This window comes from Euprymna scolopes, chromosome 2, assembly GCF_053919585.1.
Source record: "Euprymna scolopes isolate OS-2025 chromosome 2, ASM5391958v1, whole genome shotgun sequence".
Lineage (NCBI taxonomy): Eukaryota > Metazoa > Mollusca > Cephalopoda > Sepiida > Sepiolidae > Euprymna > Euprymna scolopes.
The window spans coordinates 125,565,956-125,590,234 of NC_136483.1; the positions used below are offsets into that span (position 1 = coordinate 125,565,956).

Consider the following 24,279-nt stretch of genomic DNA (forward strand, 5'->3'; position numbering starts at 1 on the left):
CGAGGGATGTGAAGACAGTATGTCGTCTATTTTCTCAGATATGCTCTTAAAGATAGTAACTCCGCTGTTGTGGGGCCTATAGAGGGCAAATATAAATGCAGTGGTGTTAGCAAGTGCAACCCTGAAGCACATATAGGGTAAATTAGGATCTTCTCTAGAGATATCCCTGCCACATGGGAAGCCATCCTTAATGTAGGCACATATTCCATGCCCATGGCGATCTTGGGAGTCAGATTTAGCTGTTAAATTGGAGTATCCATGCATTATGAACTCATCTAGGGAAGTGGTCGGCCCTATTCCAGTTTCACATAGAAATAATATGTCCGGTTTCGTCTCCTGTAATTGGGTTTCAACCTCTGGAAGGTTGGAACGTAGACCCCTGATATTGGAGAAGGAGACCTGGTAGTAGGGGTCTACGCTGGAAGATGGGGTTCTAGGTTTAATCGAGTTTTTATTCTGGAGATATTTCATGTTGAGGTTTGGGGATTTGTGGAATAGGTCGGCATACTTGGTTAGAGCAGTACAGAGAGGGAAAGTAAGAGAGAAAAAGACAGGAAGATTTTTTTTTTATTTGTAGCACACGAAAAGGTAAAGCCGTAACAATTACCCACTAGTATGGCATCGAGAGGCCCCACCAGAGACTACTGTATGGTCCAGATCCACTCACCAAATGGCAATACAGCAGTCCCAGTACTTTGCGCCTGCTGATAGGACAGCCTCCTTAGTGGTTAATCCAAGGTTCGGGTCCCTGACTATCAGGCGGATAACGTCAGCCCAGACAAAACGTTTACCTCCAGCACCCTTACTAGTGACATGGCAACAAGGACAGACAAAGACAGAAAAATATCCGACATCTCAGACTACTGGTCACCAAGTAGTACCGACCTTTAAGCAGCTTTTTCTTCACCCTTTGTCAGAAACATCACTCATTGAATGAGGACTGAATGACAAAATAGGAGAAGCGAGAGTTACTGGAGCTGCCGATAACACATCCACTGTATTATCTACTCTCCATTTTAAAAAAAAAAAAAAAAAAAAAAAAAAAAAAAATGGGGGGGGGAGAAAGGGGAATGGGTACAAGTGACTTATATCTAAGTAGTAAGTCCGGTGCGAACTTAATAATTCATGGCATTTTGGTGATAATCTCCCCACCCATATTAATGGGTGGAAGTTTGTCGTTATCTATCTAGTTTGAATCATAAAAGTTTCATCTTATAATTAATTAAAATCCAATAATTAACTATTATCAATTTGTAAAGACTGCTTAATATTAATTTACATTAGAGTTTAAATAATTTTTCAAGGTTTTAATTTAGGAGGTCCGTTTTCATGAGTGACTTTCTTTGCGCTGTATTATATTTCGAATGTACTTGAACATAAGGCTAACTATATAAGGTAGGATTCGAAAACTAGGAGAAAATATTTTCAATACAGGCAAGCTTGCAGTAATAGTATATATTAAGTATACTACTTAAATAAAGTCCTAAGTTTATCTACTCTAGAGAATAATTTCCGGCATTTTTTTTTTTTTTTTTTTTTTTTTTTTTTTTTTTTTTTTTATCGTTAGTTGCCGGCATTTTGTTTGTTTTAAAACGTTCAGCTTTGTAGCAGGAGGGCTGGACGGATAATACGGAATACAGACAAAAAGACAGGAGAAATACAGACAAAATACATAAAACACGAAAAGCAAATTTAAAACAATGTAACAAAACATTTAGGATTAGTTTAGAAGAAAAAAAAAATAAAATAAATAAAAATACTTAACGTTTTTGCACTAGAGATTCCGCCAGCGGTTTTTTTATCAACTGTTAGCTAGCATATGGCTTACTAGAGTGACAGGAGATTTCTATTTCCGGATGACTTGATCGAGTGCCTATCTACAGAATAAAAGTCGTAACGTTTCTATGTGTAAACAATATCTAATTTACATTTTTTTTTTGTTAAAAAAAAAAAAAAAAAAAAAAATCTAGCTTTTTTTTTTTTTTTTTTTTTATAAAGTCCTTAGTTTATCTACTCTAGAGAATAATTTCCGGCTTTTTTTTTTTTTTTTTTTTTTTTTTTTTTTTTTTTTTTTTTTTGATCCTTCCTACTTACCTACCATAACATTTTTTAAAATAATAATAACAAACATTTTTTAAAATAATAAGAACAAACCATGATTCAATCAAGAATGCAAAAAAAGCCATTAGAAAAAGAAAGGCAGCCTTAAGAAAATTCAAAAAGCAACCCATAACCAATAATCTCATAGAATATAAACGACTCAGAGCAATAGCACGTAAAACAATGAAGGAATCAAAACAAAATTGTTGGCAACAATTCGTCAATCAAATCAACACTTCCACCAAACCTAGAATCTGGAAAACGATAAGAAAAATTTTCGGGAAAGATAACCCCGCCCCAAACAAACACCTCCTCACTAAAAACAACAAAATATAGATATAGCTCATACGCTGGCCAAAACTTTCACTGACAATTCACCATCAAAACAATAAAAAAAACAATTCCAAATGAAGAAAAATCGGGCAAAAATATAAAATTAACTTCGATTCCAATAAACAAGAACCTTACAACAATACCTTCTCACTAGACAAACTTAAAGATGCCATAGAAAAATACCACAACTCAGCTGTGGGACCAGATGAGATCTACTACAGTTTCTTAAAAAATATACCCCCTGAATTACTACAAATTCTACAAATGTTCAACAAAATATGGATAGAAAAAGAATTCCTCAAAATACGGAAACCAGCCACAATAATTCCCATAGAAAAATCGGGAAAAGATACATCAAATCCGGAAAATTACAGACGTATTGCTCTAAGAAGCTGCTTATGAAAAGAATGATCAACTTCCGTTTAATGTGGTATCTAGAAACAAACAATATCATTTCAAAAAATCAATGCGGATACCAAAAAAATTGTGGATGCATTGATCATATCATCAATCTAGAAACATTTTAGAGAAGCCTTCATTAAGAAACAGCATGTAACCACCATATTCTTTTATCTAGATAACACTTATGACACCACATGGAAATATGGCATCATTAAAGATCACCACCACATAGGATTGAAAGGCCGATTACTCAATTTCATCCAAAACTTTCTAACAGACAACCTTTAAAGTCTGCTTAAGTTCAAAAAATCAAGGTGTACCTCAAGGCAGTATTTTATCTACTTCCCTCTTCAACATCAAAATCAACAGTGTAATAAAAGAACTCTCCCCTGATATATAGAGCTCCCTATATATGGATGATTGCTCTATCAGCCATAAATCCAAATACATCCACACCTTAGAAAGAAAACTTCAATACAATATAAATAAAATCAATAAATGGCTTTAAATTCTCAAAAACCAAATCCAAATGCATCCCTTTCTGTAATAAATGAAAACTCCACATCCCATCTCTACAAATTGAAGGGGGGAAAAATCCTTTCGTAAAAAAATATAATTATCTAGGAACCATCTTTGATCAAAAACTAACTTTCAAACCACACATTAACTATATAAAAAAATAAATGCAGTAAAGCACTACAAATCCTGCAAGTCCCAGCTCACACAAACTGGGTTGCCGACAAAAAAACTCTTTACACAGAACACAAATCAGATCAAAACTAGACTACAGCTGCTGCATATATTAAGCTGCCAGAAAATCATTTGTCAAAGCATAGTATATAACTCTGGACTTTTCAAACCTCTCCTGTGGAAAGCCTTTATGCAGAAGCACATGAAACTCCTCCAGATCTTAGATGCCTCAACCTAGCTCTAAGATACTACACTAAATTAATTGCAAACCCTACCAATTCTGCACCTTGAAACCAAATTGTGAAAGCCTCTTCAACCAAAATGAAAATGCAGTAAAAACTTTGATTAAGAATGATACCAATCTGCAGGGAAGCTAATATGCTAACAAACCAAATCCATAAAACTGTTCTTAAAACACCTCCATGGAAAATCATAAGCCCGATAATACAAAAAAATAACTCCTCCTATAAACTTCCAAGAAAAATTTAGGGTTATACAGACAGATGCAAACAAAATAACACAACAGCTAGTGCAGCCATAATCTTATAGCATTTTCCTTATATCAAACAATTGCTATTTTTATGGGGAGCTGGTCCCCTCCCCCCAACATCTTCGGGAAAATAAAAATAAAAAAAAGTGTTTCCGCAGTAAATGAAATACTACCCCGCAGTCAAAGTTTACCTCATTGAGTCATTAAAACGTGCACCTGCCAATTCTAAATAGTTAAATAAATTCAAACGTGTTTCTGTTAGTATTTCGCGGTGGCCCAATGATTAACGTCGCACGTTTTTTTTTTTTTTTTTTTTTTTTTTTTTTTCTCACACTTTAATTTCCAACTTTGCCTCAAGGGTTCAGATTTGATCCTCATACTTACCTACCAAAACATTTTTTTCTTTGCAAAAAAAGTAGAGGTAAAAAAAAAATGTGGCCAGGAGAGAGAGGAGAAGGAAGTTCTTTGAATTTGATAACCACTTTGGACATAAGTATGAAACACAAAAAGAAAATTTGAACAGTAAAACTTTATATAAAATCAATGGTTTTTGTTGATATATATTAGTGTTCGGATGATTAATCAGAACTTTTTGCAGTATCTGAATCGGAAAAATTGTAAGCCTAATTTCCAATCCCAAAAATGATTCTTTAATATTTTTTAAACTTAATTTTCCATTACTGATACTAATCATAAATATCAGTAAAACTAAAATAATAACACAGGATGTGTGTTGCTAATTTGCTTATGTTGGAAGGTCACCAATCTATAGGATGCATTTTTGGGACCCTTAATAAATTAAACAGGCTCATCAATTTATAGGAAGGGTTACCAATTTATATTCTTAAATAAATAAAAATAAATTCAGGAAAAGATGGCACTCAACAAACAACACAGAATTGCTGAGTTTATATAAAATAAATAGCATTTATTTATGTGATAGCAGTATTAAAATAGTATTCCAACTTGTGTTTTCTTGTGTTTTGAACTTTTTAGATGACTAATTTGTAATCGATATAAATGCATGTGTGTGTTCATATTGTAAGAACAGTGGTTTGGGATACAAATGTTTAAAAGGAGGTTCAAGTTATCATTGGATGTAATAAATTTCTACGATAGGTATTATGGTTCATCCGTGTAAAACTGGTGGTTGTTTTAGCGTCTCACAAAGACAGTTTCCTCGAACATGTGTTGCACTTGGGTATTTAGAGAAAAACTGCTTTGATTTTGGTGGGTAAAAACCTTTATAATGCCCACCTGCTGCTTTGAGACTGATCACCGTATTCGAGCACAAGGGAGCATAAACATAGTTCCTTTTCTTTTATGTATGTGTATGGTCACATTATGTCATGTTCCTTTTTGATAATGCATAGGCATTTTAAAACAGTGATCGCTGTGAAATGTTCCTGCCTGTCATTTATTCCGGCCAGACTCATGGGTCACCACAAACCTGAAAATATGTTGTAAATTTATTTTACTAATGTAGAAAACAAACTGCATAAATTAGTTAACTTTAAAAGAATGCACATGATTTACAAGGTTTCAAAAAAGTTTTTAAAAATTTGAAAAAAACATTTTTATCAAAAATTACTGTGAAACATCATTAATAATTAAATTTCAAGTTAAAATATGAAATTGATTTCAATTTTTGACATAAAATCTCTTTATATAGTTGGTTTCTGCCTGGTTTTTGCTCTCGCAAATTTTACCAGGTCAGGGATGGGCAAAAATGTATTAAAAAGAAACAAAAAAAGAAAACTTGAGAAATTAAGACCAAAATTAAGTATAAATGAATTCATGAATTTTTACGCATCTGTGCCAGAAAAACCTTTGATGACCATTATTTGATCTTGATGATTTTCTGTGTCTATATTACTTATTTACTCACTTAGGAATTCTCTTGGCGACAGGCAGTCAAAGAAATCCATTAGTTTCGTTCCTCTCCCCATGTCTATATACTGATTCTTAACCAATTTCGTAAACCTAGAAAGCGCTATTTGGGAAGGAGATGAAGATAATAAAATCACGGACTCATAATAAAATGATTCTTTGGTATTATTAAAATCATTTGGTGGTTTCTCTTCCACTGATGAAGTACATGTGAAAGATAGTGAAAATTTGCCAACATTAAAATGTAAGTCTATTTTGAAAACTGATTTGAAGACAATTGAAATGTATTTTATGAATTAAATTTAATTACTAAAATGTTCTTTTATTAAATTTTGTTTCATATTTTAATGTATCTTTGTAAAAATTTCCTAGAACTTCCAAGTATTATTGTTGTTGTAGATCAACTCAATACCCTCTGCTGAATCATTCCTCCAAATTAAGAAATTCTACTCTTTTAGGAGATTATGTGTAAACTTCTATAAGTTTTCAAAGTGTTTTCACAAGAAAAACAAAAAAATCAATTATTTAATAATTTAGAATTGGAGATCAGTTTCACATATATAATGTAAAATGAGCTTCCGTTTCCGAGATATTCTAGTATTTTAAAACAGTTAACCAAAAATGTTAGGGAGGAGATAAATTTAGTGCATTCATATTTTTATGTGTTGGGGATTATTCTTTTTTGAGTGATTACATATGATCTTACCAGTCTGGCATAGAATTAGTAGTAAAATAATAACATCCTTAAAACATTAGAATAGCCTGGAAATTATCACTTTACGTTAAATTGATATATTGTTGTGGTTTAATGTTGAAAGAACGAAAAGGCTTAGAAATAGTGAAATAAAATATATATTAACAGAAAATGCAGAAATTAGTTAAGTGAGACTCTACTGGAAGAAAAAAGAAGTTTACGACCCACTCCCACTGAATCTCAACTCCAAACTACTCAATAGCAGAAGCTGGTTACCAGGAATGTGGTCAGGAATAGTCCATTATCAGAATCTGGAGGGGTGCCACCCCCAACATATACAAAACTTGCATATCTCCCATTCTGAATTCTACAATGATTGTTTTTTTTTTTGTTTGTTTTGTTTTTTTTTTTTTTTTTTTTTTTTTTTTTTGTTTTGTTTTGTTTTGTTTTTTTGTTTTGTTTTGTTTTTTTTTTTTTTGTTTTTTTGCGAAGTTTTCAATATGTTCACACGTACTCAGCTAAAAAGGTAGAACCTCCTTTTTGTATGTGTTTTAGCTAAGGTCTTACTAAAAGTGGCAAATTTGTAGATTATGGCATTACTATTATTATCTGGATCTTTTTCTTTTTACAGTTAAACAAATCAATCTACTGCTTATATCTTACATTGCAGCATCAATTTTATATGATAGAAATAACAGATCTATCATTGTTTTAAAAGACATAAGAAGAAATATCGAAATATAGATACTTTGACAACCACCAGAAAAAATCACTTTTTAATCTTTATATTTCTCACCTGACCAAATTAATACCTTTTTTTTTCCTCCCATTATAGAGGTGTTTTCCAAACATTAGTAGAAAAACATTTTCCAGCTCCTGATCGAAGGAAAACTTTGGATTTCTTAAATTTTGGTAATGATACTTTCTCCAATGATGATTCCTCTTGGAACAGTGGAACGAAACGGAAGAGAGGTAACGAATTATTCATTTTTTTTTTTTTTTTGTGTAAAAATTTTCCAACCTGATTGAAAAATTACTTTTATAAATATTATTTATCTATAAATATAAAAGTGAAAATGTATGTATGTGTATTCGCTTTTTCTGTATGTCTACAAAAGGCTTTTTTCAGAGAAGCGGTCAGTCGCTTCACAACTTTTTAAAACTTTTTATATCACATAAATCGTAATATCTCACAGTTCACAACGAAGCTCGCCTGTCTGTTTAATTTGCTCGATTTCGGGAAGATAAATATTCAATATTTGTCGGTTGCCGCATGTGGGTTAGTCTTTTTTCTATAACATCTTGGGGGGAAAAAAGCGTTCAGCAGTAAATGAAATCCCGCAGTCAAACTTGACCTCATTAACTCATTAAAACGAGCACCTGCTAAATCCAAGTAATTAAATAAATTCAAACGTGTTTCCATAAGCATGTCGCGGTGGGGCAATGGTTAACGTCGCACATTTTTTTTTTTTTTTTTTTTTCACACTTTAATTTACAACTTTGCCTCAAGGGTTCGGGTTCAATCCTCACACTTTTTTTTTTTTTTTTTTTTTATAACCCTCCCACACACACACACACACCTCCAAACACCCGGGCAACGCCGGGTACCCCTCGCTAGTCTATATATATATAAAAGGCAAAATGTGTGTGACCATTTCGTGTATGTCTCGCAAAAGCTTCTTTCGCACACGCTCCCTGGGTCGTTACTATCGCTTAAAACTGTTTATATAGATCCTATATCATAATATCTAGGATTTGGGAACGCGGTAGTTGACTTTTATGAGACTCGCCCTATTTCGCTGTGTCCCCTGTTTGTCCTGCATTTTAGTATAAATACAGTGAAATTAAATTAAAACGTTGTGTTCTTGGCTTTCGCACTGCTTTCCCCACTTCCCACCATCATCTGGGGGGAAGTGAAAACTAAAAATAACGATCCTGCGATGACCTCATTTAGCGTCTTCCTGTCAATCAAACCTCTTTTACTAGCTTTATAAGCCTTAACTTAACACGCTAATCAATTACTCTCACTCGTGGTTGAAACGGTTAAGTAGTTGGCTTTGGTCTCCACCTCCGCGTCAAGGCTTCCAGGTTCAATCCCTCTTCCCGACCAAAACTTTTTTTTTTTTTTCTTTTATACCTTTAAACACCCGGGCAACGTTTTTTTTTGTTTTTTTTTTTTTTATTACTTCGCTTATTCTTTAGTTTACCCCTCCCCCATACACAGATTTATTTATGCCATTTTTTTTTCCGTTTTGTTTTTTTTTTTTAGTTTTTTTTTTTTACATCGTCTTTTTTATAATATTTAAGCAGGGTTATTAATTACCCCCCCCCCTACCTACACACACCCACACACACCCGGGCAACGCCAGGTACCCCCTCGCTAGTCTATATATATAAAAGGCAAAATGTGTGTGATCATTTCGTGTATGTCTGGCAAAGGCTTCTCGCACACGGTCTTGGGTTCGTTACTATCGCTTACAACTGTTTATATAGGTCCTAGATAATAACTAGGATTTGGGAACGCATGTAGCTTATAGATTTATTTATGTCGACTTTTACAAAATTATTGCTATTTTGGCTTCTCACATGTTTATTAGGCCTTTTCGTATAAAAAGCGAAACTAATTCAAAGCTAACAAAGTTCCTGGCAATCGCACTGGGAAACGTCCAGAAGCAATCAGCTTTGATCAATCTTGTATATCAGATAGTTGCTATTCAATCTGGAAAATTGGGAGCTGCTTCCCCCCCCCCCACATCTGTTGGGAGAAAAAAGTCAAATTTGGGTAAACAAACCCAAACGCTGCATGACTTCTATTTGACCTTCTTAATTAGGTCAAATGGAAGCAGCAGAGTTAACTTTTATTGTGCACACCTGTTTTTATAATAAATAAATAAATTAAAACCTGTGTATGTTGTATGTCGCGGTGGCCTAATGGTTAAAGTCGCCCGTATTTTTTTTTTTTTTTTTTTTTTTTCCCCCCCCCCACACACACACATTAATTTCCAACTCGAGGGTATGGGTTCGATTCTCATACTCACCTACCAAAACATTTTTTTTTTTTTTTATTATTATTTAACACCCACCGCTACCCCGGGAGTTTTGATTTACCTCAAGACACCCCCGCTAGTCTATATATATATATAAGCGAAAATGTGTGTTTGTAGTCTTGCAAAAATTTTCGACACAGATTTTCACGAGACTGGTATCATTTTAAAATTCCAACCTTCGCCCGACAAATATCGAAAAATTGGCCAAAAATTAATTTCTTCACCCTTAAATCATCAGTTTTCTACAGGGAGGGATCAGCAAAAACCGTCCTCACATGACAAATTCGCTTCTACGCATGCGTCATAGGACGTTGGAACATGATTTATTTCAAATATTTTAAAAAACGACACAATTTCGTCAACGTCGTTTTAGCTCAGTTGCTTAGAGCGCAGCCTCATTATCTAAACGTTTTGGGTTTGAATCGTGGTGTGAGGTGTCTTTTTTTCCGATTTTTTTAAATTTTAATATTGAAGCAGGGTTATTCAAGCCAATGTTTTTTTTTTTTTGTTTTTATTTTTCACATTTTTTAAAGAAGTTTTAACGTTCGTTTTTCTGTTTTATTTTTCCATCACATTCGCGTTTTCTCTTTTTGTTTTTCCCATTTTTACATTTAACATCGTTCGTTTGCCTTACGTTAGTTTTTTTGGGTGTTTTTTTTTTTTTCGATTTTTTTTAAAGTTTTAACATTTTTTTTTTTAAATATTTACTTCGCTTATTCTTATGTTTTGATTAACACCCCCACCGCTCAAGCACACACACACACCTCTAAACATAGGCATCACCACATTATCAAGGCCCAGAGGCCACTCAAGGATAAGGGGTTAAAGAGTGTACAGTAGAAATTGGACAATATAGTAATCATTAGTAATGAAAATTTGGTAAATTTGATAACTTATATGGAACGGCTCATCAAGAACTTATTTACTTTAGACTTGAACACAACCATATTGTAGTCAGCCGGAAAGCAGGAAAGCGGAAGACAATTCCACAGGCGTGCAGTTCTAAGAAAGAGGCTTTGTTCATGGAATCTACGATTAGGTTTAGGCACAGATAAAGAGTGGGGGGAATTATTGATAGTGTTTACAGCTAGACGAGTGTTTCTTGTGAAAGTTTGGCAAGAGGGGACCATAGATTGAAGCTCAACGATACATCAGAGACAAACTCGCAACATCTCTTCTGTGAGATAGAGGTTGCAAGGAGGAGAAAAGGACATCTCCTACGAGGCTACGAAGTCTATTTTGAACTCTTTCAAGGCAGGACAAGTCCTTTCTAGCAGCTCCGGCCCAGATGTGGCAACATTATTCCATCCTTGGACGTACCTGGCTCTTATATAGATAGAGAATAGCATCAGCAGTGAGATATCTACCGGATCGATAGAAAGATCCCACCATTTTTCCAGCGGCCTTGGCAACAGATTTGATGTACGTGTTCCATTTAAGATCAGGAGTAATGGTCAAGCCCAGAAGCTTGTCAAAACTTGAGGCCTCCTGAAGACGAGAGCCATTCATTTCAATTGATGCCAAATGTGGATCAGAATGTTGATTATGTAAAGAGAGAAGCTTGGTTTTAGATGCATTAAAAGTAACCAGCCACTCCTTACCCCATTGTACTACATGCTCAAGATCAGAGGAGAGAGAATTGGAGAGAACTTGGTCGTTTACTGTGTTAGATGTGCTACCATAAATGGTAGTGTCGTCAGCATAGATGTCTACAAATGATGTAAGGATGTGATTTGGAAGATCATTAATGTAGATCAGGAAAAGAGTTGGACCCAGGATGGACCCCTGAAGGACACCGGCATTAATACTGTGAGCTTCTGATTTTTGCCCCTCAACTACTACTCTTATGAACCTATCAGAAAGAAATGATTTAATAATTGAGAAGACATTTCCAGCTATACCATAGCTAGCGATCTTATGAAGTAAACTTTTATGCCACACCCTATCAAAGGCCTTAGATATGTCAAGAGCAATTGCCCTAGAAAGATTGCCATCGTCGAGAGATTTGCTAATCCTATGCGATATAACTGTAAGCACATCTGCTGTAGATCTAGCAGAACGGAAACCATATTGAGTGTCACTAAGAAGGTTATTTTTGTTGAGATGGTTGATTACTTCTGTATTTAACACAGATTCTAGCAACTTACTCATGACACACATAAAAGCGAAAATGTATGTGTGTATGTATGTACGCTTTTCCTCGATGTCCACAAAAGGCTTCTTTCAAAGAAGCGCTTGCTCATTTCACAACTTAAAACTTTTTATATCATCTATAAATTGTAATATCTCAGTTACCCACGGAGCGACTTTCAAACGTTAATTATTCGACATTTCCCACATCGGCACGCGTTACATTCGGTTTTCGGTATAAAAAAAAGCGAAACTCTACTCTAATCATAGGCCAAAAGCCAGTTGTCTCAAGAGAGCTAAGTAACGTTTGTTCAATGTCGATTTCATTGTATCAGACTTTAGCTTTCATTTCGCTCCTCCTAATAAACAGGGAGCGGATTTTTAAAAACAAACAAACCGATTTATTCACCTCATTCAAAACTGTCCTGCACAAAATAACTGCTGAATACCTATCGCCAATCAAAAACGCGCACCTGTTTTTTTTTTTTTTTTTTTTTTTTTTTTTTTTTTAACCACTTTACTATATTTTCCAACTGTGCGTCGTGAAGGCTTCGTTTTTTCTTTTTTTTTTTTTTTTTTTTTTTTTTTTTTTTTCACATTTTCGGGGTTTTTTCACATACCCCGAAAAACACCCGGGCAACGCCGGGTACCCCTTGCTAGTATATATATAAACGCGAAAATGTATGTATGTATGTTTGTGTGTCTGCTAAAAACTTGTGACCGCCGGAACAAAAATTCACAAACTTGGTATCATATTTAATAAAAAATAAAATACTGCTACGTCATCTCGTAACGCTCCCGTGATGACCTCATTTTGTGGCTATCTGTCAATCAGACCTCTTTTACTCGCTTTATAACCTTTATTTTAAAACTATAATCAATTCCTCTTACTCTTCGCCTACACAGTTAAGTGGTTGGAGTTAGTTTCACCTCCGGGTTCAATCCAGCCTCACGACCAAAACTATTTTTTTTTCTTTTACATCTTTAGACATGTGGGCAACGTTTCTTTATTTTTTTTACTTCGCTTATTCCTTAGTTTACTTCCCCCTTCCCCTATACACACAGCGGTTGTCTTTTTTTTTTTTTTTTTTTTATTTGGTTTTTCCAATTTATTTAACATCGTTTCAGGGTTATTACTTATTCTCCTCCCCCACCCCCCTACACACACCTAAAAACACCCGGGCAACTTTCAACACGGGTCACAAATTTTTGCCAGATAGGTATCATTTTAAAGTTCCAACCTTCGCCCAACAAATATCGAAAAATTGGCCAAAAACATTAATTCTTTCACCCTAAAATCATCAGTTTTGTACAGGGAGGAGTACCGAAAAAAATCGTTCCTTCATTTTCTCTGCTCCTACAACAATGACGTCATGTTTGACCTAGTTTTTAAAGGTTTAATTTTAACCCTTCTCAGTTGTATGTCTCTTTGGCGTAGGGGTAATGTGTCAGGCATTTTTTTTCCGCCTTAGCCTCGATGTTTTGGGTTCAAGCCTGTCTTTCTACCTAAACTTTTTTTCTTCTTTTACAGCTTTTTTTCCTTTTTTTGTTTATACGTTTGTTTTGCTTTGTATTGGTTTTTCCAATTTTTCTTAACATTGCATTTTTTTGTTTTTTTTATGATATTAAAACAGGGTCACCCTCCTACATACACACCCCCAAACACCCGGGCAACACCAGGTACCCCCACTAGTATATATATGTGTATATATATATATATATATATATATATATATATATATATATATATATAAAAGGCAAAACGGCCACATGTATGCCATTATATGCCAAAGAAAGGCTGGGGGCTCTCGAGAGGATTACTATTTTTTACAATTTTTTATATACTCCCTAGATTATAATATCTATGATTTGCGAACGGACGTTGTATCTACATCTATTTACGTTGACTTTTAAAAAATTCATGGTATTCGGTCCTTTCGCGTGTTTGTTCATCTTTTTTGTATAAATAAAGCGAACTAATTGGAGCGAAGGTACAGCGCCTGACCTTTTGTGCCAGGACATCTTGAAAGCAATTAGCTTTGATCAATGTTGGGGAAACTCTTCATATAAAACAATTATTCATTCTGATGCTGGCAGAGTTCCGCTTTTTCGTGAAGAAGCAAATAAATACCACGAGAGAGAGTGGAAAGCTTGACTGACCCAAGGCCAAGTTTAAAAGCCATTTTCATTTTTGTGCCGACTCCTATGATTCTTAACTTGATAACCATTGAGTTGACAACTTTTTGATTGACATTGCTAAATTTGAATGCTTTTCAATTCCTGTGGAGCCATAGCGTAGCAGTAAGGGTTCAGGTTTTCTTTCATTTTCTTTTCCGCTTCACGTCACAAGTTCGAGCTTGCCTGCCTACTAACACTTTAATTTTTTCAACACACATCTCCAAACACCCCGGGCAACACCAGGCATTCCCACTAGTAACATTATTGAATGTAATACTTCTTACTTTATAAATGTTGCTAGCTGTATCTACGTGTCTTTACCAGATAAACAGCTTACTTTTAATTTTGTTTTATGAAGGAGAAACAAAAGTAAATTTGAAATAAATGTTATTCCTAGAGAAGTTCAAATATATAAAAAATTCCATCAGTGTGATCATGGGGAAAAAAATCTCAAGTAATTTTTAGAAGCCTTTAAACAGTTAAAAGTACAATATGGATTATTTATTTTAATAAGAAAGAGACAGGATTTCATGATGGAGAAAGGATGATATTCAACAAATCATTTTTTTTTTTTTTTTTTTTTTTTTTTTTTTTTTTTTTTTTTAGGACTTTTGTAAAATTTAAATTATTTATCAGGGTGTCTTTAGGTCGTTAAATTTTAAAACTTAAAAAAAAAATACTTATTTCTTTTCTGGTTATTATATTTCTTTTCTCTGCCTAGACGGATTATTAATATAAATTAAGTCCACATATGATAGAACTGAGTAAACATTTTATCCCATTGTCTTGAATTATTTTTGTATTCTTCTGAAACGCCAACCATTACTAAATCAACAGAATGTTATAACTGTCAACCAGAGGAAGTCCATCTATACACCATTTGATAATAATCTCTATATAAATAAAATGAACTCATTTTTTCCCCTCCGACTTTGACCTTTATAGGACTGCACCTGTATACATTTGGTGCAGCCGTATCATTCACAAACTGAATCACGACATCTGCCGTATGTTATAGGCTTATTATGTATCCAGTATCTCGCTGATCAGAGTTTCCTATATTCTATCTGGTGAGAGTCCACTGTAAAAATCGGTTACATTTAATGGAAGTAGTAAAGTATACTCTCTCTCTAGTAATACACACGGACGAAAAAACGCTTTGGATAATCACAGATTTCAAGGTAGTTCTACTAAAATAGCCATATTTTTTAAACCAAAGCACTTCAAGTCTACAAATTACTACTGTTTTGTTCGGAAATGAATATACTTTCAAATGAATTAATAAATATGAATGTACATTATGTTTTAAGAGTTTTGAGCAAATAAAGTGATAAAAATGTGAACGTCATAAAATGGCGTTTTTGGTAAGGTTTTGTAATGACCCCCCCCCCCCTGTTTTCTAAAGGTCCGTACCGTGATTGTATGAAGAATTTCGTCATGAAATTTGTGAATCAATAAGAAGAGGTGTTAATCTTAATGCTGTCAAGTGTCCGAAATATTTTTGACCATTTCTTTTTTTGTCGTGTTAAAAATAAGACTTTAATATGCTGAGTATCGAACATTTTGAAAAAAAAAATCTTCAGACACCCAGTAGTAAGTAAATCAATCTTTTTACTATCTTTATCAATTAAAAGTATTATTTTATGTTGAGTAGGACCGCGGTAATTGATAATTTAAAAGGACCTACCCGAAAAAAAAAATTGTTTCTATTTCTCGTCAAATGAAGTTAATATTACTAGAAGCAGCAGCAGCTACAACCTGTAGAATCAGCCATAGCACAGTTTATAAACAAACACGCGTTCTTTAATTTTTATTCAAGAACGAATTAAGAAAAACAAAATGAAACATAATGAAAATAATTAAGAAAAACAAAATGAAAACATAATGAAATATGAATATAAATGTTCCTATGTTTAATTAGAGCTATTTTGTTATCAGAATAACATTAGTTTAGAATTATTCGGTTTTCAGAATGTATAATAACAATCCCAACCAATTCGGCATTATGAATCTCACATTTTTCGTCAAATTTAAAAACATGGTTAAAAAAAACAAAATAAACTTTTGTAGATATATAGCTTGCATGCACTTTTATTCTTTAAATTAGTTTTGAACAGCGAATTAAAACAATGTTTTACTGCGAACAGCCACAAATGTTTTTTTTTCAAAATCAAAATAAGTATCAAAATCTCGTTTATACATAGATTCGAAAAAGTTGTCAAAAAACAAATATATAACAAATAAATGTTATCAAAGGCAAGATAAGTTACTTTTCTACCTAACTGGATAATTTTCTAGTGTTTTTATTTAATGTAACATGTTTATTCAGCTCGAAAAACGTACAGTGTTTACCGATGTATTGGAAAATTAAAAATGGCGCCCGGCCCGACTCTCTTTGACACGGTAAGTTTGAGAAAAGGAGTTAAAAATTTAAAAAAAAAAAAACTATACAAAATACTGTTAAAAACTCACCGAATATATGTCAGCCTATGTCACGGTAACATATATTGAGCGAGTTTCTAGCAGTATTTTGTCTACTTTTTTATTTTTAACTCTTTTCCCCAAACTTACCGTTTCAAAAGAGTCGGGTGGCGGGCGCCATTTAAAATTTTCCAAAACATCGGTAAACACTGTTTTCAAGCTGAATAAACATGTTACATTAAATAAAAACACTAAAAAATTATCCAGTTAGGTAGAAAAGTAACTTGCTTTTGATAACATTTATTTGTTATATATTTGTTTTTTTGACAACTTTTTCGAATCTATGTGTATAGTAATACAAACCCTCAAAATCTATATCAATATTCTTGAAATTTTAAAAGCAGTTAGAAAACACATCAAAACTACAATTAGGAAGCTTTTTATTTCGTTAATTTTTTTTTCTACTTATTAAGCGAAAGATATTTTTACAACCTGCTCCAGCGTAGTATAAACGGCCTATGGAATTAACACCTTCAACCTCGAAAATAGAAATCAACAAATTTATGGAATTTTCTTTGAAATTTCGAAACGCAGTTTCTTATTAAATTAAAACTAAATATATAATATAAAGCCAATAATTATGAACCGCTAACAGTAAATATGAGTGATGAACGCTCTCTTTGAAAAAAAGCTCTCTTAACTTCACCTCTAATACAAATTATGTGTGGCAAGTCTCCTCCTAAAACACTCTTTAACCCTAACAATAACACTAAGTTCGAGTGGCAAGCCCCCCCTCCCCCTCCAACAAAATACCTCTGTAAGCCACATACAAGCATCTAAAACAAACAAACAAACAAAAAATAGATCCTTCCTTAAAGAAAAATACACATAAAAATAAATTGGTTAACTGTCCTAAAATACTAGAATGGCCAGGAAATGGTGAATTATTTTACATTAAATTTTTGTGAAACTAACCGCTCCCCCCTCTAATATTGTTTTTGTCAGCTTTGTCTCTGTCAAGTTTTCAGTATGTTCACACATAATTTTCCTTAGCCCTACAATTAATTCAAAGTCCGAATGGCAACCCTCCACATATTCTCATTGCATAGAAACCCTCTTAAAACTACACATAATCATCTTAAAAAAAAAAAAAAAAGCATGCATATTTTCCCATAGAAAAAAAAAACAGTTAACTGCCCTAAAATGCTAGAATGATCTGTAATAGGAAATTATTTTACATTCAATTCTAAAATAATTTGTTTATCTTTCATTAAAGTTTTTCATGGCATTTTATACATAATTTCCTAAAAAGGTAGAATCACATTTTGGAGGGGTGGTCAGGAGGAGTTGAGTGGGGTTAAACAGAAGGTGTTAATCTACAATAATACCAAAGAAATATTGCAATATATTCATTTTTAAATGGTCTTTTGTTTAGATTTAAGTTTTTTGTACATAAAGCACATTACAATTCAACTTTGAGTTCTCCAACTTCTTTTCTGTTTATGGATACATGGCATTTTTAAGGAATTGCTGCATATTTATGCACATTTACTGCAGATTATTTGGAAACCATAAACTTTGGAAGATTTTCAGTTGCATATTCTGATTCCTTGTACAAAAATACACTTATACAGTAAATTTCATTTTTTAGTCTTGTGTTTTAACAAAGATATGACATTTTTACTGAAAAAGTAGTGTAAAAAATGTGACGAAACGCATATGGTCTTAAAGAGGGAAAAATATCCAAACGTGTGAGGCACAAAAATAGCCATAACTTCCTTAATTTTAATCAGATTTAAAAAATTGAAAAAGATTCTTTCTTAGCTCATCAAGCTCTTTCTATGCATACCAATATTGAAACATTTCAAGCTATTTCAATTTTTTCATGTGTATTGCTACTCTCTCTGAGAAATTCATCCTTCCACCGCCACTCACTTACGCCGTTCCATACCGTTCACAGGAGACATTTAAAACCGACCACTGGTTAGAATTTATCTAAAAACTGGACTGGACTTACGCTGAAACGAACCACGCTTACTTTGCCATTGGTTAGCATAAAACATAACCACAATTTATAAAGCATTTATTATAATAAAATTAGATTAAAACAGAACACAATCCGTTACCTGGAATTGAATTCAAAATTACATTACTTCGATTTCGTTATAACCCGCGTGGTTAGAGTTTTATGAAAACTTGGATTGACATTTACGTGAAACGCACCAAACTTAATTTCATAAACACAACTTCCGTTTTGCTCTTTCCTTTCGTTCTTTTTTTCTTTCTTTCTTACCTTTCGTTGTCTTTTTCGCTTTTTTGGTGATGGTGGTGGTGGGGGTACTTCCCTATGTTTCTCTTTCTTTCCTTAAACATAAACACAAACTAAACGCTATACGTTATCTTGAATTGCATTACCGAACACATTACTTCCATTACTCGACTTCCATTAACTTTAGACTCGCGTTGGTAGGGTTTTCTAAAAATCAGAACTGCGATTTACGGGATAGCATGTTTGACATCGTTACATTTTCATTTACATTCCTCGCTGTCAGACGATAATACGACTTCTTCTTTTTAATTTTTTACTTTTATATTATGCTATGTTTCCACTAATTTAGAAATTCATACTCAGGGGACGGGTGACTTATTGCATCAGTGGTTATTTATTTATTTTTTTTGCAATTTATTACTTTTTTTCACTACACATCGTTTGCAGCGGATCGCTTACACAAAATAAAATAGACTAAAATAATAAAACAACAACAACAACAACCAATAAACCAAAACAAATACACAATTACTTAAGAAAAAAAAAAAAAAATAATAATAACAATAACGCCAGGAGATAATACAAAAACTATATCTGGGTAATTACTTTACCCTACCAAACTACATAAATAAAAACTATAAATTTTTTGTTGCATTTTTATTCTTTCCGGTTTGCAGATTATAACTTCCCCAAAACCGGGTTATTGGAAACATCCACAGCAATGTTTTTTTTTTTTTCAACAAAAATTGGCCACTACAAGAACTATGATTATTTCCATTTTTGTCCGCAATAAATAACAAATAAATATACATCATTACCGGTTCGTTGAATTTATTTCTTTCGTCGGTAGAAGAGCATAGAGCTCATTAGTTGAGTATATAACAATTTTTCACTTTTTACACAATACAATCTTTTATAAAATATGCCACCAAAAAAGACTTCCCTTAGTCGTAATACAACAGCAGTTGCAACCAGAAAAAGAAGTCGACAATGGGAACATTATGAACAGTCTCAGGAAGACACTTCTGGTACTTCCTTGAACGAAAATGCAAATCAGGACTATGGGTCACATCAAGTTACTTTTGACCCAGACTTATATGAGGCGGACCAGTCGCAACCTACGGATATAAACACATATGTGGAACTTAGGGTTGCGCAAAACAGACAGGCTATATTAGAAGCAATGCAGAGATACACATTACGCACAACTGCTCCTAAATCATCTTTCTGGTTGCACGAAGGACGTACATATGAGGCTACATGTACTTATCAATTACGCTCAGATGTTCAAATTGGCACATTGAGTAATGGGACACTTTGCAGACAATGCAAAGCAAAGAAATGGAATCGGGAATCACCAGGTATCTGTTGTTCTGGTGGAAAAGTTATTCTTCCAGATTTAGGTATACCTCCTGAACCATTACGCTCACTTATTGATAACAATTCAATTAACTCAACACATTTCTTGAACAACATCCGGAGTTACAATAACTGCTTCAGTATGACAAGCTTCGGTGCTGAACAAATACGTGAAGGAGCCTACATGCCGATATTTAAAGTTTGTGGGCAGATTTCTCATAGACTTGGTTCTTTGCTTCCCATCGATACTGGAAATCCACAGTATCTTCAAATATATTTCATGGATGATGATCAGCAAGAAGCTACGACAAGATGTAATTATGCTCCACAAAACAAAGTTTGACATTGGTCTTGATTTGCAAAATATGCTTCACCGAGAAAATAACTTTATCAAAAACTTCAAGATGGCTATGGAGCATGCTCCATGTGATGATTTCAAAGTAGTTATACATGCTGATAAAACTCCAAGACAAGAACATAAACGTTGTTTCAATGTTCCAAATGCACCTGAGGTTGCTGTTGTAATAGTCGGTCAAGAATTTCATCAGCGAGATATCATCTTGCATCGCAGAAACCATCAACTACAGCGTATTGCTGTAACACATTGGGCATATGATGCTTTACAGTACCCAATCATTCATTGGACAGGTCAAGAAGGTTATAATTTCTTTGTATGGCAGACAAATCCTCAAAATAAAGAGTTAGTAATAGGAAAAAAAATATCCGCTAATGCTTTCTACGCATTCCGAATTATGGTCCGTGACGACAGTTTTAATATTCTGATTAAATGTAGGAACCTATTCCAACAATACATAGTTGACATGTATGCTAAAATAGAGCATGAGAGGCTTATCTACATTAAAACTCATCAGAGGGAGCTAAGAGTTGCTGATTACATTCACTTAAGAGATTCTGTAAATATTGACGGCAACATTGAAAATGTGGGCCGTTTGACCATATTACCAGCAACATTTACTGGGGGACCACGATATATGCATGAACGCACACAAGATGCATTGGTCTATGTGAGAAAACATGGAACTGCTGATTTATTTATAACTTTTACCTGCAATCCCAAATGGCCAGAGATTGTGAATGAACTCCTTCCATATCAAGAACCACATGATCGGCATGACCTCATAGCAAGAGTTTTTCATCTAAAGTCCTTATGGATTTACTTACAAAAAGAAACATTTTCGGAGTGGTTGTAGCATATATGTACACTGTTGAGTGGCAGAAAAGAGGATTGCCACATGCTCATTGTCTGGTTTGGCTTCAGCAAAAATTGAGATCCTCTGACATAGACTCTGTTATCAGTGCAGAAATTCCTGATCCTGTAACAGATCCAGTTTTACATGATATCATTAGACACAACATGATTCATGGACCATGTGGAACATTAAACAGCTCTGCACCATGTCTCAAAGAAGGAAAATGCTCTAAGAGATATCCAAATAAATTTTTAAATGAAACTCAGTCAGATCAAAATGATTACCCATTATATCGACGATTGCCTACTGATGCTGGAGGCTTTGAAACAACAGTTACCCTCCCTGGGAATGCAACGTTTCATGTAGACAACCGATGGGTTGTACCATACAATAAACCCCTTTGTAAGATTTTTAATGCACATATCAATGTCGAATATTGTAATAGTGTAAAATCAATTAAGTACATTTGTAAATATGTAAATAAAGGCAGTGATCAAGCTGTCTTCACATTGGAAAATAATGCTCATGATGAAGTTAAGAGATATGAAACCGGCCGTTATATTTCCACTAATGAAGCCATTTGGAGAATACTTAACTTCCACATACATGCGCATCATCCCACAGTTATTCACCTCGCAGTGCATCTAGAAAATGGACAGCGGGTTTACTTCACTGAAAATAACGCAGCTGATAGAGTTGCACATCCACCTCCAACTACTTTAACAGCGTTTTTCAATTTGTGTAAAACAGACGCTTTCTGTATGCTGAAATTCCCGCTTATTATACATGGGACACTCATAATAAAATATTCAAGCGACGCTTACAGGGTAGGTCAGTTCAAGGCTACCCGTGTGTTAAAAAAACTGAAGTTTTGGGCAGGGTATACACCGTGCATCCAAATCATTTTGAATGCTTCTGTTTGAGACTGCTTCTACATCATGTTAGAGGTCCACAGAACTTTAATGATCTAAAAAATATTAATGGTCAAATTATGAATACATTCAGAGATGCATGTGCTGCACATGGACTGCTTGATGATGATAACCACTGGGATGCTACATTACAGGAAGCATCTACATCTGCCTTGGCACATAATTTGAGACATTTGTTTGCTATCATGTTAACTACCTGTGCAGTATCTTATCCAACACGACTTTGGCATACACACAAAGAAGCATTAAGTGAAGATTTCCTTAGGGAACGCAATCAACATCCTGGGGCTGGTATAACTTTTACAGACAAAATCTTCAATACTGCTCTAGTTCATATTGAAGATATTACATATAAGATGAATGGTAAAACACTGACAGATTTGGGTCTTACCTCACCTGATAGATCTAATACACATCCTATTGTTACTGCTTGGACACGTGAAATTAGCTATCAACCACATGAGCAAGCATCAATTGTTCGGGACGGTATTGCAAAACTAAATAGTGAGCAAATTCATGTTTTTCGAACTGTAGTTGATACTGTTGAAGATCAGCAAGGTGGCCTTATATTCCTTGATGCACCAGGAGGAACAGGAAAGACATTTGTTACTAAGTTAATTCTTGCAAAAGTAAGGTCAGAAGGAAAAATAGCTGTAGCTGTGGCATCATCAGGTATTGCAGCAACCCTTCTTCCTGGTGGTAGAACAGCTCACTCCACATTCAAATTGCCATTATCATTAATAAAAGATTCTATTCCAATTTGCCATATAGAACGAGGATCAGATTCAGCTAAAATTTTACAGAATTGTTCCTTGATCATATGGGATGAATGTACAATGGCACATAAAGCATTTGAAGCTCTAGATAAAACATTGCGTGATCTCAAGTCACGTGATGTTGTCATGGGTGGCATCACACTTTTATTATCTGGTGACTTCCGACAAACGCTTCCTATTGTTCCACGTGGAAGTCCTGCTGATGAGCTCGATGCTTGCATTAAATTGTCATATTTGTGGAAGTACATCAAGACTGTAACCTTATCTACAAACATGCGTGTCCATCTTAATAGTGACCCATTGGCTGATAAATTTGCTTCCATACTTCTACAAATTGGAGATGGCAAAATTCCAACAGACAAACATGGTAAAATTGTAATTACTTCAAGTACTGGATCAATTGTTTCCTCACTCGCAGAACTTTGTAACAAAGTTTACCCAAATATAGCTGCAAATTATACTAATCTTCAATGGCTAACAGAAAGAGCAATTTTAGCTCCAAAAATGATATGGTACACATCATCAATGACCAACTGCTTGATGAAATTCCAGGTGAGGAACAAATTTACACTTCTCTAGATTCTACTGTAGATAATGACCATGCTGTACAGTACCCTATAGAATTTTTAAATTCCTTGCAATTACCTGGTATGCCACCACACAAATTAAAACTGAAATCTGGATGTCCAATTGTGTTACTCAGAAACCTTGATGCTCCACGACTATGCAATGGAACAAGATTATGTGTAACACGAATGGAACCTCATGTGATAGAAGCAGTCATATTGACTGGTGTAGCTACAGGCGAATTGACATTTCTTCCTAGAATACCAATTATTCCATCAGATTCAACAATTCCATTTAAAAGGCTTCAGTTCCCAATAAAATTATGTTTTGCCATGACAATAAATAAGTTGCAAGGACAAACCTTGGCAGTGGTTGGTCTGAACTTAGCTTCTTGCTTTAGTCACGGACAGTTTTATGTAGGATGTTCACGGGTAGGTTCCCCACACAATCTATATATATTAGCACCAGAGGGTAGAACATCAAACATTGTGTATCCAAGAGCTTTATACAAATAGGAAAGCCAATTCTCCCTTCTATTATTATTTATAGTTATTTTTTGCTGTGAATTATGAGCATGGCAGTCTCATAAGTATTGTCCACACTCCACCCATATTCCTGTCAGGTCAATGTTTTAAAACTCTGATAGGAAATTCTTATGGGAAGTTTCTAATCTTTTTCATTATAGAATGTGTACCTTTTTCTATTCAAAATTTAATTTAATACAACCGTTCACTTCTTTCATGTTAAGTTACTTAAAATCACTAAACTCAGTTGCAGTGCTCCGTGGCAT

The 24,279-nt window shown here is 34.1% G+C and overlaps 1 protein-coding gene across 2 annotated transcripts in view; it reads left to right on the plus strand.

Moving 5' to 3' along the window:
- LOC145295939 (protein strawberry notch homolog 1-like) overlaps positions 1 to 24,279 on the plus strand; it is a 329,531-nt gene that overhangs the window by 158,562 nt on the left and 146,690 nt on the right. For both annotated transcript variants that reach the window (XM_080141823.1, XM_080141832.1), the window contains exon 15: positions 7,435 to 7,571. In XM_080141823.1, the coding sequence (XP_079997949.1) occupies positions 7,435 to 7,571 (137 nt within the window). The remainder of the gene's footprint in view (positions 1 to 7,434; positions 7,572 to 24,279) is intronic.